Genomic DNA, 17,656 nt, shown 5'->3' on the forward strand with positions numbered 1-17,656 from the left:
CAGTTTGTTGTTTTTATTCATTATATTGTATTTTTTCGCTGCATTCATCAGGTCGGTCTTCAATATATATGACGAGAATTCAACAACAATGGGTGTTTTATCAGCCTTCGACGAGGTCCTGTAGATGTCCTTTATGTCTTTCGTCTCTAGGTCAACTTTTAATTGAGAAGATAGGTGCGTTACCATAGTAGAGAGAATTTCCTTATTTTCATTTTTAATTTTTGGAACGTTTTTTAGTTCCATGGAACATTTTCGTGATGCTTTTTGAAGGTCCTCTACCTTGTCTTCTAAAAATAATATATATTCTCTGTCCCTTTTCTTTTCCTGTTCTATTACATCCATTTTCTTCTTCATATCGTCGTACTGGGCAGACAGAAAAGAAATTGACTCCTCAATGCTTTTTAGAGACGATGATATTTGTTTCCTCTCATTTGCTTGCTCGGTCATCCAAGTAGACAACATGTTTTTGATCTCCGCTTTAAATTCTGTTTAATCACAAGAAGATTCCTCAGATCGCTTTCTCTTATTGCGCAAGTTTCCAAAATTCATTTTCGGTGTTTCGGCTAGGGCTATCTCTGTTAAGTTAGACTCAGAGCTTGCCTTCTCAGGGGTTCGAAACATTTGGATTTATTAAAAAATAAAAACAAAAATAAATATCAGCCTGATGCAGGATCGAACCAGTGATGAGTCGGGTCGTAGCAAGCGACTCAGCGTCTTAGCGAGTATAGCTACCGTGCAACTATCAATGCACGTGAAAATACGCGTTAGTATGAATCTCAATATCACAGTTCTCAGGACTGGTTACTCGCTGTTACGATGACGCACAAGAAGTTATAGTGAAGACACCCACAGTTAAGCGATGACAAAGATAAATATTGAACAATGTTATTATCGAATTTAAGCACTGAATAATCACTAGTTTTGGATTGAAGCACGACACTTAGTTAGCACTTTAGTTGTGATTACGGTTTATGTAAGTTTTTATAGGTTTCAACTGTTTTTTGTACTGTTATTTTATTTTAGTTCGGGGAGGTAAACAAATCACGTCTGTTCGCTATCGTCGCGCGGGCGGAGGGATTTACCGGCACACGACGAGACAAGCTCCAAGTCATCAATTCCAGCCCGCTGCAGCCGGCAGCTGTGCGATAAACGGAATAATACAATATAATACAATGATCCGCTCGGAAAAAAACCCGTGAAAAAGCTGTAAAAGTCAGTTGTGTTCGTCACGAGTGAAGCGCGCCGTGAACGTGATTCACGACACACACGGGGTGGTTCTGCCTTTTATAACGAACGGTGGGGTCACTCTACAGGGTGTTGCAAAAAGGGTATACTAAGCCGAATCCAGCATGTGCAGCATGTTATATCTAAGCCCGAATCTTTTTTTTTTATTTCAGTTTCGGGCTTCGATATAACATGCTGCACATGTTATATCTAAGCCCGAATCTTTTTTTTTTATTTCAGTTTCGGGCTTCGATATAACATGCTGCACATGCTGGTTTCGGCTTAGTATACTCTTTTTGCAACACACTGTATATGATGAAAAACTAAGTTTCAGAGCGCTGCTGCGCGATACACTACTTTATCTTGTTATATTTTAACGTTTACGTGTCTATTGCGACGATCAAAAACCCTCTGATCTTTGGGGTCCCTCCGGTAAGTCATAAGCAACTTAGGCCGTCTACTGGCTTTCTGGGGCTTTATAGCTAGTCACCCCATTTCATACATAATGGCCCACCTTGGAGGCTAAATACGGAAAATCAGCCCACCATGATAGATATATGCGCCGATTGCACGACAGCTCTCGTTCGTTCGTTTTTCGTCAATATAGAGTACCCCCGGATGCGGTGGCCGTCTGCAAACATAGGGATTCTGGGTAACGAAGCGGCGCTGTTGCGGCCGTGCGGCGAGCCGGTTTGAATAACTTAAATATGAATGTGCGATTTTATTCGCAAGGAAGAGTGAGATAGGTGTATTTATATATGTATTTTTTTTATAACAATTTTTTTATACACAACTTACTAAAATTCATGGTTTGCGTCTTTCTTGTGAGCCAGAATACTTACTTGATTTATACTTATTTAATTAAACTTGACCCTTCTAAGAATGGTAATGCTAGTGCTGCTAAGAGGCGTTTTATAAGTATATTTTTTTATCCAAAAATATAAATATGAGATCGACAAAAATATGATTGTACAGAATGTCCTAAAAATATTTTCCATAAATATTCAGTTACAGTAAACATAAAAAAGTTACGGTACACCGCACACCAATCTGCCTGAAATACACACATGTGTTGTTCTTCAGAAAATAATACGCTGGATGTTATATTATTATGATAAGTACAAGCCTGTATCGTTAAGACTACAGCGGCGTGTGGCATATTTTATGGCGTAAGCCAGAACGTTATTATTCCACCTACAATTATGTTTCGGAGATTTATCTTCGCCCTTTGAATTATACGTTTATTTTATAAGTATGTTTTATGTTTACACTGGCAGAGAAGAAAATTTACCATAAATATACAAGACAACGTTCTTGATTTACGTATGTTATCAACAATACAACACAGCAATAACTCACTAAAGTCTGTTTTTTAATCTCAGATACTAAATTGACAGATTCTGAACGGTTCTTCAACAGGCGATTGTCCCCCTTGATTAAGTGACATTATCATTATATTGGCTGGACAATCGACTGTTGATGAACCGTCCAGAATCTGTCAATTTAGTATCTGAGATAAAAAAACGGACTTTACAGACACTACGCTGTTTCCATCACTTTAATACACTGGCGAGCAATGAAAAAGTTCCACCTGCCATTGCCGTTCCTTATTTCACTTGAACTTTTTTATTTTATTGGCCTGAGACTACGATACGATGATATTGTGAGTTTGGTATACCACTCGTTGCCTCCATTCTTAAATATTTTGTCTCAAGTTTAACTGTAACGTAATCAGTTCCAATTTTCAGCTGTAAATCAGGTCGAGAGCGACTTCTTGTTCCTGAATTTCAGCGTGGAATTGCGCTAAACTGGATCTTAAGAATTTAAATACAATTCCTTTGACTGTAACTTCATAGTAGTTAAGTGGGTTGTAAAACTACTTCAATCTTATTTGTCGAGTTAAAATAAAATGCTGGTTGAGACAATTCAATTTTAACGTTTTCATGCTTTCTGTGACTTGACTTGGCGGTTTGTTGAGAAAACTAATTTGTTCCTCTGTACAGCCGAGTCCGTGGTGTTCTGTGCTTTCGACACTTTGTCAATCCTGAAAAGGAAATATTTAGTTATGTATATTATTACAGTGCCACAAACTTATCTGTTCCGGTGACAGCTCACGTAAATGTGTAATATTTCTTCATTCTATAAGATTTTAATTTTGCAAGTAGTGGTAAATCGCTCTTGTGGTTTCAATAAACCCATCTAATCTATATCAATACATAATTCATAAGTAAATAATGAGATATGGATCAATTTATTTCGCTCTCACCGGAACAGATAAGTTTGTCGCACTATATGTATGTTTGCTAGAAGTACATAAGACGGAAAATGTCAGCCCTATGACCAAAGTTCTATCTCTATCGCTAAATTTGGATATTTTTTATCCTAAAATTACTAAACATAAAAGCAAGCTCGCGGGAATAACCTAATTATAAAATAAATAAGTATATCGTAATAATTATAATTACTTACTACATCTCTTGCTCTGTGCGGATACGATCAAATGCGAGCTAATGGAAGTCAGCCAATTAGGAGTGGTTTATCTGCGGACCCTTGTTAGCGGGCCAATCAGACGCCTTCTTGTTCCTTCTCAAACTAAGTTAATATATATTTTAATAAATAATTATTTCACGAGTAAATTATTAAGTAATTAACTTCAAGTGATATCCTTAGTAATGATTGAAGGAACAATAACATGCATAATATCTCAACTGCTTAGTTAATTTTACTTCATAAAATATTGCTTACGCTTGTAGACTGAAATTTTACTAACTGTTGTTTTAATTTACACAAATACTTGGCGCCGCAGAATAGAATCGATAATACACATGAAATACCAACTCACACATCTTTCTGGTCAGCTATCGTATACAGTCTGAGCAAAGAAACCTGACCCTGTTCAGAGTGACAACTACGTGAGAGAAGTCAGATTTATAAACGATTAAAAATTTTCCGTTTTTAAATTACATTATTAACCCATACAGGATGTTTTACAATGGTTATCTTGAAGAGATCGCTTTTAGCAATAAGACCGCAATTTGTGCATTTCTGTTATTTAAGTTAGATTTAAGTTTTGTTTTAAGGTATGCAAATAAAGATTATTCTTATAACTGCGCAGACAAGGCACGGGCAATAGTAACTACGCGTCGTTACGTATACTGTATATGCATACTCATGGCAGGGTTCATTGTTATAATATTGCGTTAATAAGTGAAAACTTATTATTTTTTTATAAACTTAGTATCTTTCCATTTACTTTGCTGTAAGTATTTCTTGAAAAATAAATAAGTAATTATGACTGCGCAGGCAAGGCACGGGCAACAGCATCTACGCGGCGGCGGCGGCGGAGGTGCGCGCCCTGGTGGGCACCACGGCGCACCTCGACTGCAAGGTCGACGCCCTGCACGACAAACTGGTATGTATCGTTGCACTGTAGGTACATTATTATTATAACTGCGCGGGGAAAGGCACGGGCCATAAGGTAAGTATGTAGGGGACACATAGGTAGTTAACCCTAGAGTGCTCGCGCTATGAGCATTTTGCCGCCCTCTGCAAATAGTGTTTATTATTTTGTGAACTATGCACTCCTCAAGGTCCAGCGCCTATGTAGCTGCCCTCTCGGTCTTCTCCTACATGTTACGTAAATTTGAAGAAATTGAGTGCACAGGTTTACAGCAGGAAGAGAGAATTGAAGAGAGTGTATCGCACGGGGCGGCATAATCCTCACCGCGCGAGCACTCGCGTCAGTAAAATTAAAGTTATTTTTTTAACATATGTTATGAAATATTGTAAATTTTTCAGTGTTTTTTGGTAATAATAATGTAAATATAATGTAGGTATGTATCTATTTCAGTTTACATTTGATTTATGATATAACTTTGTTAATTTACTAACGAGTAAATTTTACGATGAATTTACCTGGAAAAAATAGCTCTGCCCATAACTACACGACGTATAACAATAAAATCTTACATATGGACAGTACATAAGTATTTTTAATTGGTCCGGTGGTACAAATCCCCCGTTTTGTACCACTGGACCAACAAAAATCACCCTGAAGAAGAGAGGGTACATGCCTATAACTATATCCATATAAGAAAAATAGCAGGTCAAAAAAGGGTGCAATACATGAAGAAAGTTACTGTGCAACGAACACTATGTGTTCATGTTTCAGGGCTGTGTTGCTGCAATAAATGCTGTAGATGTTCGATAACGTAAATTTTTTTTATAATTTTGCGATTTATTGATTTTGTGTGGCTTAAGACAAATTTATACCTAAAAGATCAGAATTTTTCCCGAAGCATGAACGATAGCTCATATAATGAACAATTATCATATAAAAACTATAAATATTACTTTTTCTAATACCATATAATTCATTTTATTAAAATTATATACATTTATAAGTTTTAGTAATTATTAAGTGTCCAAAAAATACATTTTAATATGGGCGGCAAAATGCCGCCACGCGAGCACTCGCGTCACAAAAAAAGGCGCGACTACTCTAGGGTTAATTATATAGTCAATATAACTTATCTACGTATATACGAGTACCTAGCGTAGGCTAGTCCTCCTCTAACTGAACTCGTGGTCAGTCAGCGCTTTGGTATCGTAGTCATGGGCAACTCTAATCTGTTAAACGTAGTATCGGACGCCCTCCGGCTAGATGGGGTGATGAAATTGCGAATGGTGACTGGTAATGATTGGATGGGAAAGCTATAAATCAAATTCGGTGGCGTTTTTTGTGAAAGATCTAGGTCCAGCAGTGGACTGCTATAGGCTAGGATGATGATGATGATTCTGCTATTACTTTTTTTTAAACACAAATTTTTTGTTTATGGAACTGGTGGGGAATTGGCAAGATCTTCAAGTTTTACTTCACTGGGCCATTTTTCAGGTCCATGTATTGTTTCAAGATAGATATATTCCGTTAATTTTTTTCTTCCGATACTTGGGTGTTTTTATTGTATTCTGGGCCGAGAGAGGTATATCTGCTCGAAGCTAATTAATAAAACTAAGAGAAAAACTAGAAGCCATATTTCACTCCGATAAAAATAAATTCTAATAATGGATCATTATTTCAAAACAAAACTCCCGATCACATTTCAAATCGTGTAAACAGCGGGGGAGGAAAAATCCAATTAAACAAATAAAATTGTTATTTTCGTCTTTGTTCCAGGTGTCTTGGGTTCGGCGGAAAAGTGATGAAGAACCGATGGAGCTCCTCACCACCGGCACCCAGCAGTACACCGCTGATGATAGGTAGGTTATGGATTTTATTATATCTACAGGTATCGCAAAAAAGGAGTGTCTTAGGGATTCATTTTTTGCATTCGAATGTTTGATGGTTTCGTGTCTTTTTAGTATGGGCAGTAGAATAATATTTGTACTCACTTTTTTTAAATCGTATTACAGTAATTCAGAATGATCCTCAGACTCAGCACACCACTTTTATAACAACCTCTAGAATGTTATAGTAGTACAGGGTGCCCACACACCGGCCAGATACCACAGCCAAAAAACGACGCCATCCGCATATTTCCTGTAGTTTTCAGGGACACTAAGAGACAACTTACAAGCTTCTTTTCCCATTGAAATAAATTATCCACATATCAAATTATTTCTGCACTAGCCTTGTATAACAGCCATTTATCTCAATATTAAAAACCTACCCAAGAAATTTGCCTACTAAGAAGCTTTCCAAAAGAATCTGCTTTGTACAAGGCAAAAGACCCATAATGATCGCATCATTTCACGGATTCAATCGACCGTGGTTAATATGCGTCACTATCCGATCTACTTCACTCACTCCCTCATTCATTCATTCATCTGACTGATTGTATCCTTTCCACAAAGCTTTTGCGTCTTTTGAGTTCTTTATTGTGTGCCAAAGTACCTTAGCTTTTTTGCGGTTTGGTAATATTTTTAGTGATCTACTTTTAGACATCTAAAAGACGGAAAATAGTAGATTTCTCAGATATTATATCTTTCGTCATTGTTTCATTCCTATCGGTAAAGATCAGTACTTCAATACTGAATTCATTTAAATAAAAATCGTATTCAATTCTCGAAATAATACATATTCATGAATGTATTTCAGTATTTTCGGTACCCAATTAAGAGTTATTAAAATCCTAGCATACATTTACATGATATTGCCGGTAATTCGTAAGTTAGAAAGCACTTTGAATAAATAGCCGTTATACTTACCTAAACCTTAGGTAACGATGAATAAAAATAGAGTTTCAAGAATACTGAAATAAAATTGATTATGCATGGTGGATTGGTGGATATATAGGAAAGGCCTACGTCCAGCTACAGACGATTACGAGCTGGTGATTTTGATTATGGTGGATATGTGCCTTAGATTTTAGAACGTTTGTTTTACTCAGACTGTCTCTAGGTGACTAGTAAATTTATCTCAAAGCGTGATGCAAGCCGCCTGCGGCCGCGGACTAGGGAAGGAAAACATTATGTCAATGTTATAGCTGTTAAGCATAATTGTGTTTTTATAATGAATAAATAAATAAATATCATATCGTCATACGGATGTCCACTTCCTCATCTAGCTATTACATATTATATAAGTAGGTAGGTACATACACGCTACGGTCTTTGCCGATGGTATAGTCAGAAAAACTCAAGAAACCACAAAGAGAAATTTTCTCATCTTATCTAATTAAAGCCATAAATTAATTATTAGTATAGATTGCTTTTATAATGAGGGTAAGCAGTATTAAAGTATTATCGTAAAATGCCCATCTCCGGCAGGTCAAGGTGATAAAATTTCATTAGCACATTTTTAGGTTAACTCCGCGTGTCCTAGTTTTAAGTAAAAATATGGGGGATGATTTTAATGGAGCATTCAGAGCTTTTACGGGCTAACAAGTCGCCTCTTGTTAACCCTAGTCCATTATGAAGGGTTAATGCTAAATGGATGAGTTTTCACAGTGGCGCTTTTAAGGCATAGAGTTATCTACGGTTAAAGATAGAAATTCATTATTGATTTTTTTGGGTTGATTGGGTCGGATGGTCGTTACCAATAATCATCAACAAATCATTGAATTTATAAAACAAACATTAACATTATGGTCTAATTGTCCATCATCGTCAGACAACAATCATCCACTAATAAATAGATCTCCTCCAAGTAAAGACATAAAATTTTACTACTAGGTACTACCGGGCACAAACTGTCTATAGACGTTGTCCAGCGGACTTTACGTCTATCATCGTCTTTAGGGTAACTATCATGAAACTTATGACAGATGTATGTATGCAGATAACAGAAGAAAACCAAATCTTTTTTCGTTTTCGTAAATTACAAAACTCGTATTAGACCGTAGGCTCTGGACCGTTCGACTCAACTTCTACCAAATGCGCAACATTCAAAACCTTTCACACTCCTTCAGTCGTGATACAACAATGTATAGATAGATATTCCCTTCAATGTAACCAAATATCCCCTTATCTTCCAGGTACTCAGCGCGCTTCATCCCGCCAGACATCTGGCGGCTCGAGGTGCGGAACGTGCGGCCGTCGGACGGAGCCAACTACGACTGCCAGCTGTCCGCGCACCCGCCCCGGACCGCCCGGGTGGCTCTGTTTGTGCCTGGTAAGAATAATAAATAATTCATTCTTCTTCTTCTTCTTCTAGTGCCTCTTGACTACTAGAGGTTGGTGGTCAGCTCTGCATACCTACTCTATTCTTCGCTAAGCGCAACCGCTCCGATCTACGCTGCACACTCCCTTCCATTCTTATGTGGCGGAGCCACACCTTTGTCTTTCTAAATAAAGCATTATTTAAATTTAAATACCCTTTACTATCTATGCCAATATTAGTCCACTTGATCTAATACTACCATCGCCAAATTATCACCTACATTTTTTCCACTCATCCCGATCCAATGGCACTACTTCTCAATCCGGCAAATATTTGACGAGGTCGTCCCGTCACCTCTGTCATGGCCTGCCTCTCCGCCGGCGCCTGTCGCTCGGCACCCACTCCATCGCCGCATGTCCGCAGACCCTTTTACTACAATCCTATAATAATTTTATTATTCCTTCCTGCAGAAGTGTCAGTGCGCATCGTGGACGGCCTGGGCGCGGCGGTGGCGGAGCAGGTCTGCGAGGAGGGCAGCACGGTGGCGCTCCGCTGTGAGGTCCGCGGCCTGCGCATGGAGGGCGGGCCGGCGCTGCTGTGGTACCGCCGGGACGACCTGCTCAATGATGATACCACCCGCGGCGGTATTAGGTACGGTTGTGATGTATGTTGCAAGCCTTCTCAATTTTGATAACACACGGGGCAGAATAATCGTCCCTAATTTTATAAGTTGTAAGTGCTTATGGGTGCATGGAGAGGAGGCCTGCGCAGTTGTGGTATCGCCGGAACGACCTTCTCAAGTGCTCAAAAATGATGAAACCACTCGTTAAAAAAAATAATAGGTATGGTTGTGATGCAAGTTGTATGGGAGCTTCGCTTGCGAGTCACTTACCTGCCTTTCAGGGATTAAATTATTCATTAAAGTTTTAACACTAGATCTTTCATGTTGTTCGGATTTAAATGTACCTACCACTCAGTAGACGCAGCACTAACGCAACTCAGCAACCTTTCATAAATAGCCAAATACCTACTCGTGTTTCGTTTCAAATACAAATAAAGTGGAACTTTGAGATAGCTGTTTCATCTTACATAATATTAAAATATGTATTCTAATAACGAAATAAGTAACTACTTGGAATTAAAAATAGACTCAACTCTATTAGCTTTCTGATTTAGATTTTAGCTCCAAGCAATAGTTTATTGCCACATTAAAGTAATTGCCAGAGATACTCAGGGATAAGTAGACTTTTGCCTCAGATAATTGTCGCTGGGCTAAGCCAAGTGTTCTCGGAAAAATCTAATTTCCCTCTTAGATTTGTTTCTTACAAAAATAGGCACGTTGTTTCGTTTCCTTCATTAATCACGACCGTTTTTGTTCCGCACAAATCAATCTTTTTTTCCTCTTTGTTCTTTCTGAAATTTATTGAGAGGTGAAATTCGGTATTGGTAGGTATTTCACAATCATAAATTGGCCCTAGGTACAAAGGTAAATTGAATATATTATAATTATATGTAGAAAGTTAGGAATCCGCCACAACCTTTGTTAAAATGGTTTGTCATAACTATATAGTATCTACGACACGCTTCGTCATAAACTATAAAACCTATTAGGAAAAAATGCAAAATATTGGGTCATAAAAACGCGGCTTTGCCGTAGGGTCAAGATTGTTGTAGGTCATGGACGTAACTTTTATTAATGTGTAGGTATACTTAGGTATATGTCAAGCACAGACAATGGCGCTGACCTAATCCTATGTCTGTATTTTTATAATCAAATATAATAAAGCCATTACTTAAATCGCTATTTTATTTTTATTTATTTATTTATTATAAAAACACAATAATGCTTAACAGCTATGGCCAACACGCAATTATTGTTAGGTAGTACAAAAAATATATACAAAATAGAATTTAACATTCACAACAAATACTTATAACTAACTTAATTAAAATTACACATTTAAACAAATAGAATTAAAATATGTAAGATATTACATTATAGTCTATACTATAGAGCCTCGCTGAAACTATCGGAAACTGATCTGAATTAGACACACTGTATTGTGTGTGTATTGAGGTTGGTGGTGAATTTATTGAACCGCATTACCGAACATGTTCTGGGAACTAAAATCATTATCCCCCATTACCGACCAATTAGTAATGCCAATAGCAAAGCGTGGTCTAGCCACATTGTTATAAATTAAATGTTTTAGTTAAACTCACAGTCCATGAATTAGCTATATTCAGTTTATTTATAATTGACTATTATGCCAAAGCTAACAACAATATATTTAATGAAACAAACATCATTATTTTGGGCTCATTTACATATATGAAAACCAGAAACTAATTAAAAGTTGTTTTTTACATGCTTTACGTCACATCTAATGCAACGGAAGACATGATAATTGCACATAATTATTTTGTGAATGTTTATTGTTAGTTAAGTTTATGAGGACTCTAGTATTCCTAACAATTCTTCCATTGTATTATATCTACTGACTCTATTTTACTCCTTGCAAAAATATGTTTCATCTAAATTTTTTTGCAAGATAAGTTTGCAAGTTTTTACGCCAAATTTTACACTGTGTTTAAGGGTCGGCAATAGGGAATCGAGGGTTGGCATTGTCATAGAATTATGTAGTAAATGATGCTCTACAGCCTTGAAAAAAATCACACAGGTAGCCGAAGAGTCTAGCTAGGTGCTGAATGATTCGAATTCAAGTAAATGATTATGGATAACTGTAAATAAAATTCAGAATATGATGAAAAACCAGAAAATCACACTCCCGTATTGTAACAACTGTGTCGTAATTATTAAGAATTTTCATATGATTTTTATCATATTATAAAGTTAAAGGCTTGGACTAGGCGCTAAATACCTTGTTTTTTAATAAACACAAACTTATTTTGTGTAAATTAATCCCAAACTTGAGCAATTTTTTTCCCTCAAATCTTCATACAAATATCTATGGCGGCTTTCTGTGTTATAAAATCATAAACACAAGTGACGTTTGACTCAGTTGGCCGCTGGCCTCCAAAGAAGGGTCACGTCGGTTTAGGCAGCACTGACAGCTCGCGATCTTATCGTGTACAGATACAAAATCACTGCACATTGGTTGTCATTGCACTTTTTCAACTTTTATGACACCAACATAATTTGATTTGAAATTGAGGAAGCATAATTCTTCCAGTATATTCAATACATTAAATTAAATTAGATAGTGTGCAATATTCTCGTGACATTACAGTCTCGTAAAGGTCTGATGAGGAGCAGGAATATAGCGAATGGATCTAAGTGATGACAATACGCACGAACATTAGGTTAGGGATCAAAAATACAGTCTCTTGGTGCTGGTTGCGGTATGGTCTCGTGAGGATCTGATGAGGGCAGTAACACGGTGGTGGCTCAATTTTATTTCAAAGATGTTAATAGCTAAAAGCATCGAGTTTAGGCTATTAAGTATGTTTTTCAGAGAGAGAGAAAGAGATTTTATTTTTCCTCTGGATGTGTTAGGTTTACTGGGTTTACTAAGTTCATTCTGTTAATGGCATCAAGTTGTTATGTGTTCATAAGTAATAATTATTTATTAACAAAATGCTGTTGGTTCTCCACGAAAATGTAAAAATAAAAATAAAATAAATAAAAAAAAAAAAAATAACGTAAAATTGTCAATGACGGAATTTCTTCTATAGACAGTAGCCACAAAAAAAACAAACGATAGATGGCGTGATTTGAAGATAAAGATACATTTATTCGACACATAGACAGCAACAACAAAAAAAATACAGATTTAAAGAAAATAAACACATACTTATACAAAACAACAAAGAAAAAAAGGATACACATCAAAATAACTAGAAAAAATATAAGTCCCAATTTACTTGTGTGGGACAGGGAGTACCATAATTTTTTTTTTGGGGTACTCCCCATCTATGCGAAATATCAGCTTGATATCTTTACCCGTTTCTGAGAAAAAGGGCGGTGACAGACAGTCAGTCAGACAGACGGACAACAAAGAGATCCTATAACGGTTGCTTTTTTTTCTTTTGACGTTCGAAACCCTAAAATTAAGTAAAAATATTATGCTGCTACCAAAAAATGTACTTACAGGTATTTAAAAAGCGGTATATAGTACTAAACAAATTATAAACAAACAAAAAACCCGACTGCACGCTAAAAGGATGAAAACAAGTCCCAATGTTAATTGAAAGTATCGTAGGCGGGGACCAGCAGAGGGTTCACCATTTAGCTGAATGTTACTTAGAAAACGGCCTTGAGTGGCGGTCAAGTTGGTCCCCGCCTGCGATACTTTCCATTAACATTGGGACTTGTTTTCATGTTTTTAGCGTACAGTCGGGTTTTTCGTTTGTTTATAATTGTATTTTTTTATTTGTAACTTTTTAGTTGTTTTTATTTTATGAAATTTTACGTCAGTAGTTCATGATCATTTTTTATTTCAAAATTTTTGGTGTTGTTATTTAAATACCTTCAATATGCATATTTTTGTAATGTGAAAATCAAGCCCTTTCATTTGATACCTTACACGGCAAAGTTGAATTATTATTTTTTCGATCATCACGTTATGTCCTCTAGAGAGCGCTATGTACATTTTAATGGAACGTCACATAGCCTATAACCATCGCGCCATCAATACGCTTCTAACAATACCTCATACATCAAAATCTATCAAGCCGTTTAGGCTACAGGAGGGAACAAAGAAACAGACAAACATACATACATACAATCAAAAAACATTACCCTCCTCCTTCGGCAGTCGGGTAAAAAGGAGTAAGACAGGGGGTCATTCTGAACTTTTGCTCTACGAGTTTTGGAAATTAACAAAAAAAAACCTTTTTCATAGAAACTTTGTTGGACATGGGACTTTTTACCATGGAAAACGAATATTTTTTTTCGCGAATTTGCAAATCGCGTAGAACAAAAGTTGTTCAGAATGACCCCTTGAGTCATCCCCTTTTGGCTTAGTATAGCCCTTTTGCGACACTATGTATTTACTTTGCTTTGTCGTCGGGGTTCAGTTGGCTGGAGTATGCCCGAAACTTATTATCTACACTTTAATACTTGTAGTTACCTTTCTACAAGTAAATACCACATTTTTTTGAGAAAGCTAATCGGGTTCCGAGTATAGAGTAAAGTGGCACCCCTATTAATTTCTACTCTTTCCTGGTGCCTACCAGTGTAAGTAAAAATTATACTTACTTAGGGTACTCGTAATCACCCAAAATGTAAGTACTTGAAAATAATTGAGACGACCGAATGGCGTAGTGGTTAGTGACCCTGACTACTGAGCCGATGGTCCCGGGTTCGATCCCCGGCTGGGGCAGATATTTGTTTAAACACAGATATTTGTTCTCGGGTCTTGGATGTGCCCGTAAAATGGCAATAGGCCCGCCCCCTATTACATTGGGACTAACATAACACTCTGGCGAAAAGTGGGTGCAGCAATGCACCTCTGCCTACCCCGCAAGGGAGTACATTAGTACAAGGCGTGAGTGCGTGTTTTTGTTTTTTTTTTTTTGAAAATAATTGTCAATAAAGTTGGCGAGTAAAAGTTTATCGACCCACTGTGCAAACTTACATGTGTGCGTGTCACTGCGTGTGCTGTGTGAAGAGCATTGAAAACCCAAATTTGCCGCGGCACGTCACCCTGTACGGGCCCTTAATATAAATTATAATATTTACCACTGTAACTGTCAAATTTCATTTTAAACAATGTTTAAAGCGTTTTGTGTTTAATGTTTACAAATCAATCACATATTTCTTCTCACGCAGCGTCCGCACAGAGTTCGGCGAGAACGGCGCGGAGTCAGTCCTGCGCGTGGCGCGCGTGCGTGCGGCGGACGCGGGGCGGTACACGTGCCGCGTGCAGCACCGCCCGCCCGTGCCGCTGCCGCCCGCCGCCGTCGTGCTGCACGTTATTAAAGGTACATAACATACCTACATAGTTACATAATTATTATGCTCACGACTGTAAACCCCGAAGGGTTAGTCAGGGGTGACGAGTGAGGTGACTGAATCATCCACTTTTGGCAGTAAGTTTGTACTCACGTAATAGCCGTATCGTCGTTTATGAATAAAAAAGAACTTATTGGTACATGTCAGCGCCGGAATTCGAACCTGTATATCTGATGTGAGAGAGCTTATTAAAGGTTTCATCAGTACACCCTGACTGACACGTACCGAGTAAAATGGCGAGACAGTATCCTCGGCCGAGCACTCGTTCAATTGCTACTAGGATACTATTTCGCCACTCTAGTCGATAGGAGTAATAAGGGTATTATTCACCATTCTAAACTTTTGGTTTTGCTTATTTGTTACAAGTGGTCACATTAACATTTAAAAGTCTTAGGACAAAAGTTGTTCATCACTCACCCCATACCGACTTGGTATTCTTTTTGCAACACCCTGTGTAACAGAACAGAACTGTATATCTAGGTCGGTATATCTTACAATGTTCATGAGTGTGAACCAGATGCTCAATTCAATTCATCAAAAAATAATTATAGGCAAGTAATCATGCAAAGAATCGTATAAGTAGGAAATTACATGTATTCCGCATTCCAATTTTATTTTCCTTTACGTAATTTTCCGAATTGAATACGCATCCATTTCCGATTCCAATACCGTCACGGATACAATGACATATATTTTATAATTAATTGGGTTTTCGGGATAAGCGTCCCTGTCCCTACAAGATTAAAGGGTATTATTACTCACGTACCGCCTTATTTGGATTGATAATTGGAAGCAAATTCAATACCTTTGATAATGTCAAGTAGAAAGTAAATGGAGAGTCTTGAAATGTTGAAGTGGGTAGTGGGTAAAGGATACAAAGCCCTGGGCAGTTCCGGGAACTATCATCATAAATGCAAAGTACCGTGTACAAAATTACCAAGTGTTTACATTATAATATAAGTGACAATAAAAAAATACATGCCTTTACGTTTCAATGTGGACCCCAGGGTTCATAAAGTAAATATAATTTGAGAAAGACAATGAGCTTAGATGCACTATCTAGCATTTTTGAAATCAAACATATACTCACTTGACTACTAGTAATTTCATGTCTTGGTAAGCGGGTAAAATGTAATAACCATTTATCTTTAGATACGTACGTTAAAATCGAATTAGATCGATTTTATTCAGACCGGCGCGCAGTCAATCAGACTGATACAATTCCGATACTAATTTATCATTCTATTCATCCGTTGGGCATTCAAAAGCGCTCAAATTGAACACTAATCTATTCTCTTATCAGACACTGCCCCGATACTGTAAAGACCAACACACATACACGATTGTATGTAATCAGCGTAATCAGAGTCCGTCATGGAATCTCATCACTCATCAGTCAATCAACTAGCACCTACTTATATAGAGGGTGTTGCAAAATTGGTATACTAAGCCGAAACCTACATGTGCAGCATGGTATATCTAAGCCCGAAACTGAAATCAGAATTTGGAAATTCGCGAAAAAATTTTTTTTTTTCCATAGTAAAAGTCACGTGACCAACAAAGTTTCTATGGGAAATGAATTTTTTTCTTCGCGAATTTTCAAATTCTGATTTCAGTTTCGGGCTTAGATATACCATGCTGCACATGTAGGTTTCGGCTTAGTATACCCTTTTTGCAACACCCTGTATAGCAGCCTCTAAAGTGCATAATGATTTAATAAGGATTCTGCTGCATCTGACTCCACCAAAACAAAACTATGACCTTTTTATCTGAACATTTGACTCGGCGATATCATACAAAATTACCAAGTGTTGTCCATGTATGCATTTACCGCCTAAGGAGGTTGGAAGCACACTCTGGCTCGTACGTTGTTAGCGTGAACTTACAACCAAATTTACTTATGAGTTTAATGGAGTTTCATTTGTTTCAGGCGAGAGTTTGGCCGAGCTGCACCAAGGGGGCGCCACTGTGGCGCTCGACGCGAATCTGCTCGCGGCGAACTTGCTCGTCGCGCTAATCATGCTCGGCGCGATGTGGACGTAGGTTTATTTACGGATTAAACTGTTCATATTTGTAGAAGTGGTTTTATTTAACAATCTTCCCTTTCAAGGATATTAAATTTAAAAGTGTTTTTTTTTTTAAATAGAATATAATGAGTAAGTACTGTCAGTAATTTTTAACACCTAACGGATTATTTATGACTATTTGTCTGTCCCAATAATAATTTGTTGTACCAGGAAACTTTTTCAGATTTTTCAGTGGTTTTTAATTTTTTCTAATAGCATACTTCCGATATTTCGAAACTGCGTAGTTTCCTTTTCCAATAACCATCTATCAATGCGGTTCTCAACCAATTTATTCATCAAAATAAGCTCATCTGCGTAAATTTTATTCATAAAACTTATTGGAGCAAAATTTCCGAAGGTAAACATCATCGTAGCTTTTGAAGAGCGAATAACGGATACCTACTGCATATTCATGAGGGCCTACATAAACCCGGTATCAACCAGTTATTTGATATTTGGATCTCTATTGAATAAGATACGATGCTCAAAACTAGGTACATAAGGTATTATTATCGGCATGAAGCTAGGTTGTTTATACGTGCAAACATTTATGTTTATAGATACATTGAACGAACGATGTTGTACCATTCACTTTTAGCCAGGTTCCAAATAATCACACATGTCCTTCTTTCACTCGTGCGATGAGTAAAAAGGTCAGGAGGCAGCTTTCGCTCACTCGCCATCATCTCAATACACGATATAATTATCGCATAAACTGTTACATACACTATATTATGTAGTCTGAGCCTATCTGAAACCTAGTTAAACATTGTGAGATATGGCGTTTCG

General features: G+C 37.3%; 1 protein-coding gene across 1 annotated transcript in view; it reads left to right on the forward strand.

Annotated features, from left to right (window-relative positions):
* LOC105392512 overlaps positions 1–16,877 on the forward strand; it is a 59,524-nt gene extending 42,647 nt beyond the window's left edge. Inside the window, exons 4-9 of the mRNA XM_038117539.2 lie at positions 4,528–4,636; positions 6,401–6,483; positions 8,700–8,836; positions 9,295–9,475; positions 14,619–14,770; positions 16,732–16,877. Coding sequence (XP_037973467.2) covers positions 4,528–4,636; positions 6,401–6,483; positions 8,700–8,836; positions 9,295–9,475; positions 14,619–14,770; positions 16,732–16,844 — 775 coding nt within the window. The 3' untranslated portion in view covers positions 16,845–16,877. The remainder of the gene's footprint in view (positions 1–4,527; positions 4,637–6,400; positions 6,484–8,699; positions 8,837–9,294; positions 9,476–14,618; positions 14,771–16,731) is intronic.
* Positions 16,878–17,656: the final 779 nt, after the last annotated feature.

The sequence above is a fragment of the Plutella xylostella genome, chromosome 10, assembly GCF_932276165.1.
Source record: "Plutella xylostella chromosome 10, ilPluXylo3.1, whole genome shotgun sequence".
NCBI lineage: Eukaryota > Metazoa > Arthropoda > Insecta > Lepidoptera > Plutellidae > Plutella > Plutella xylostella.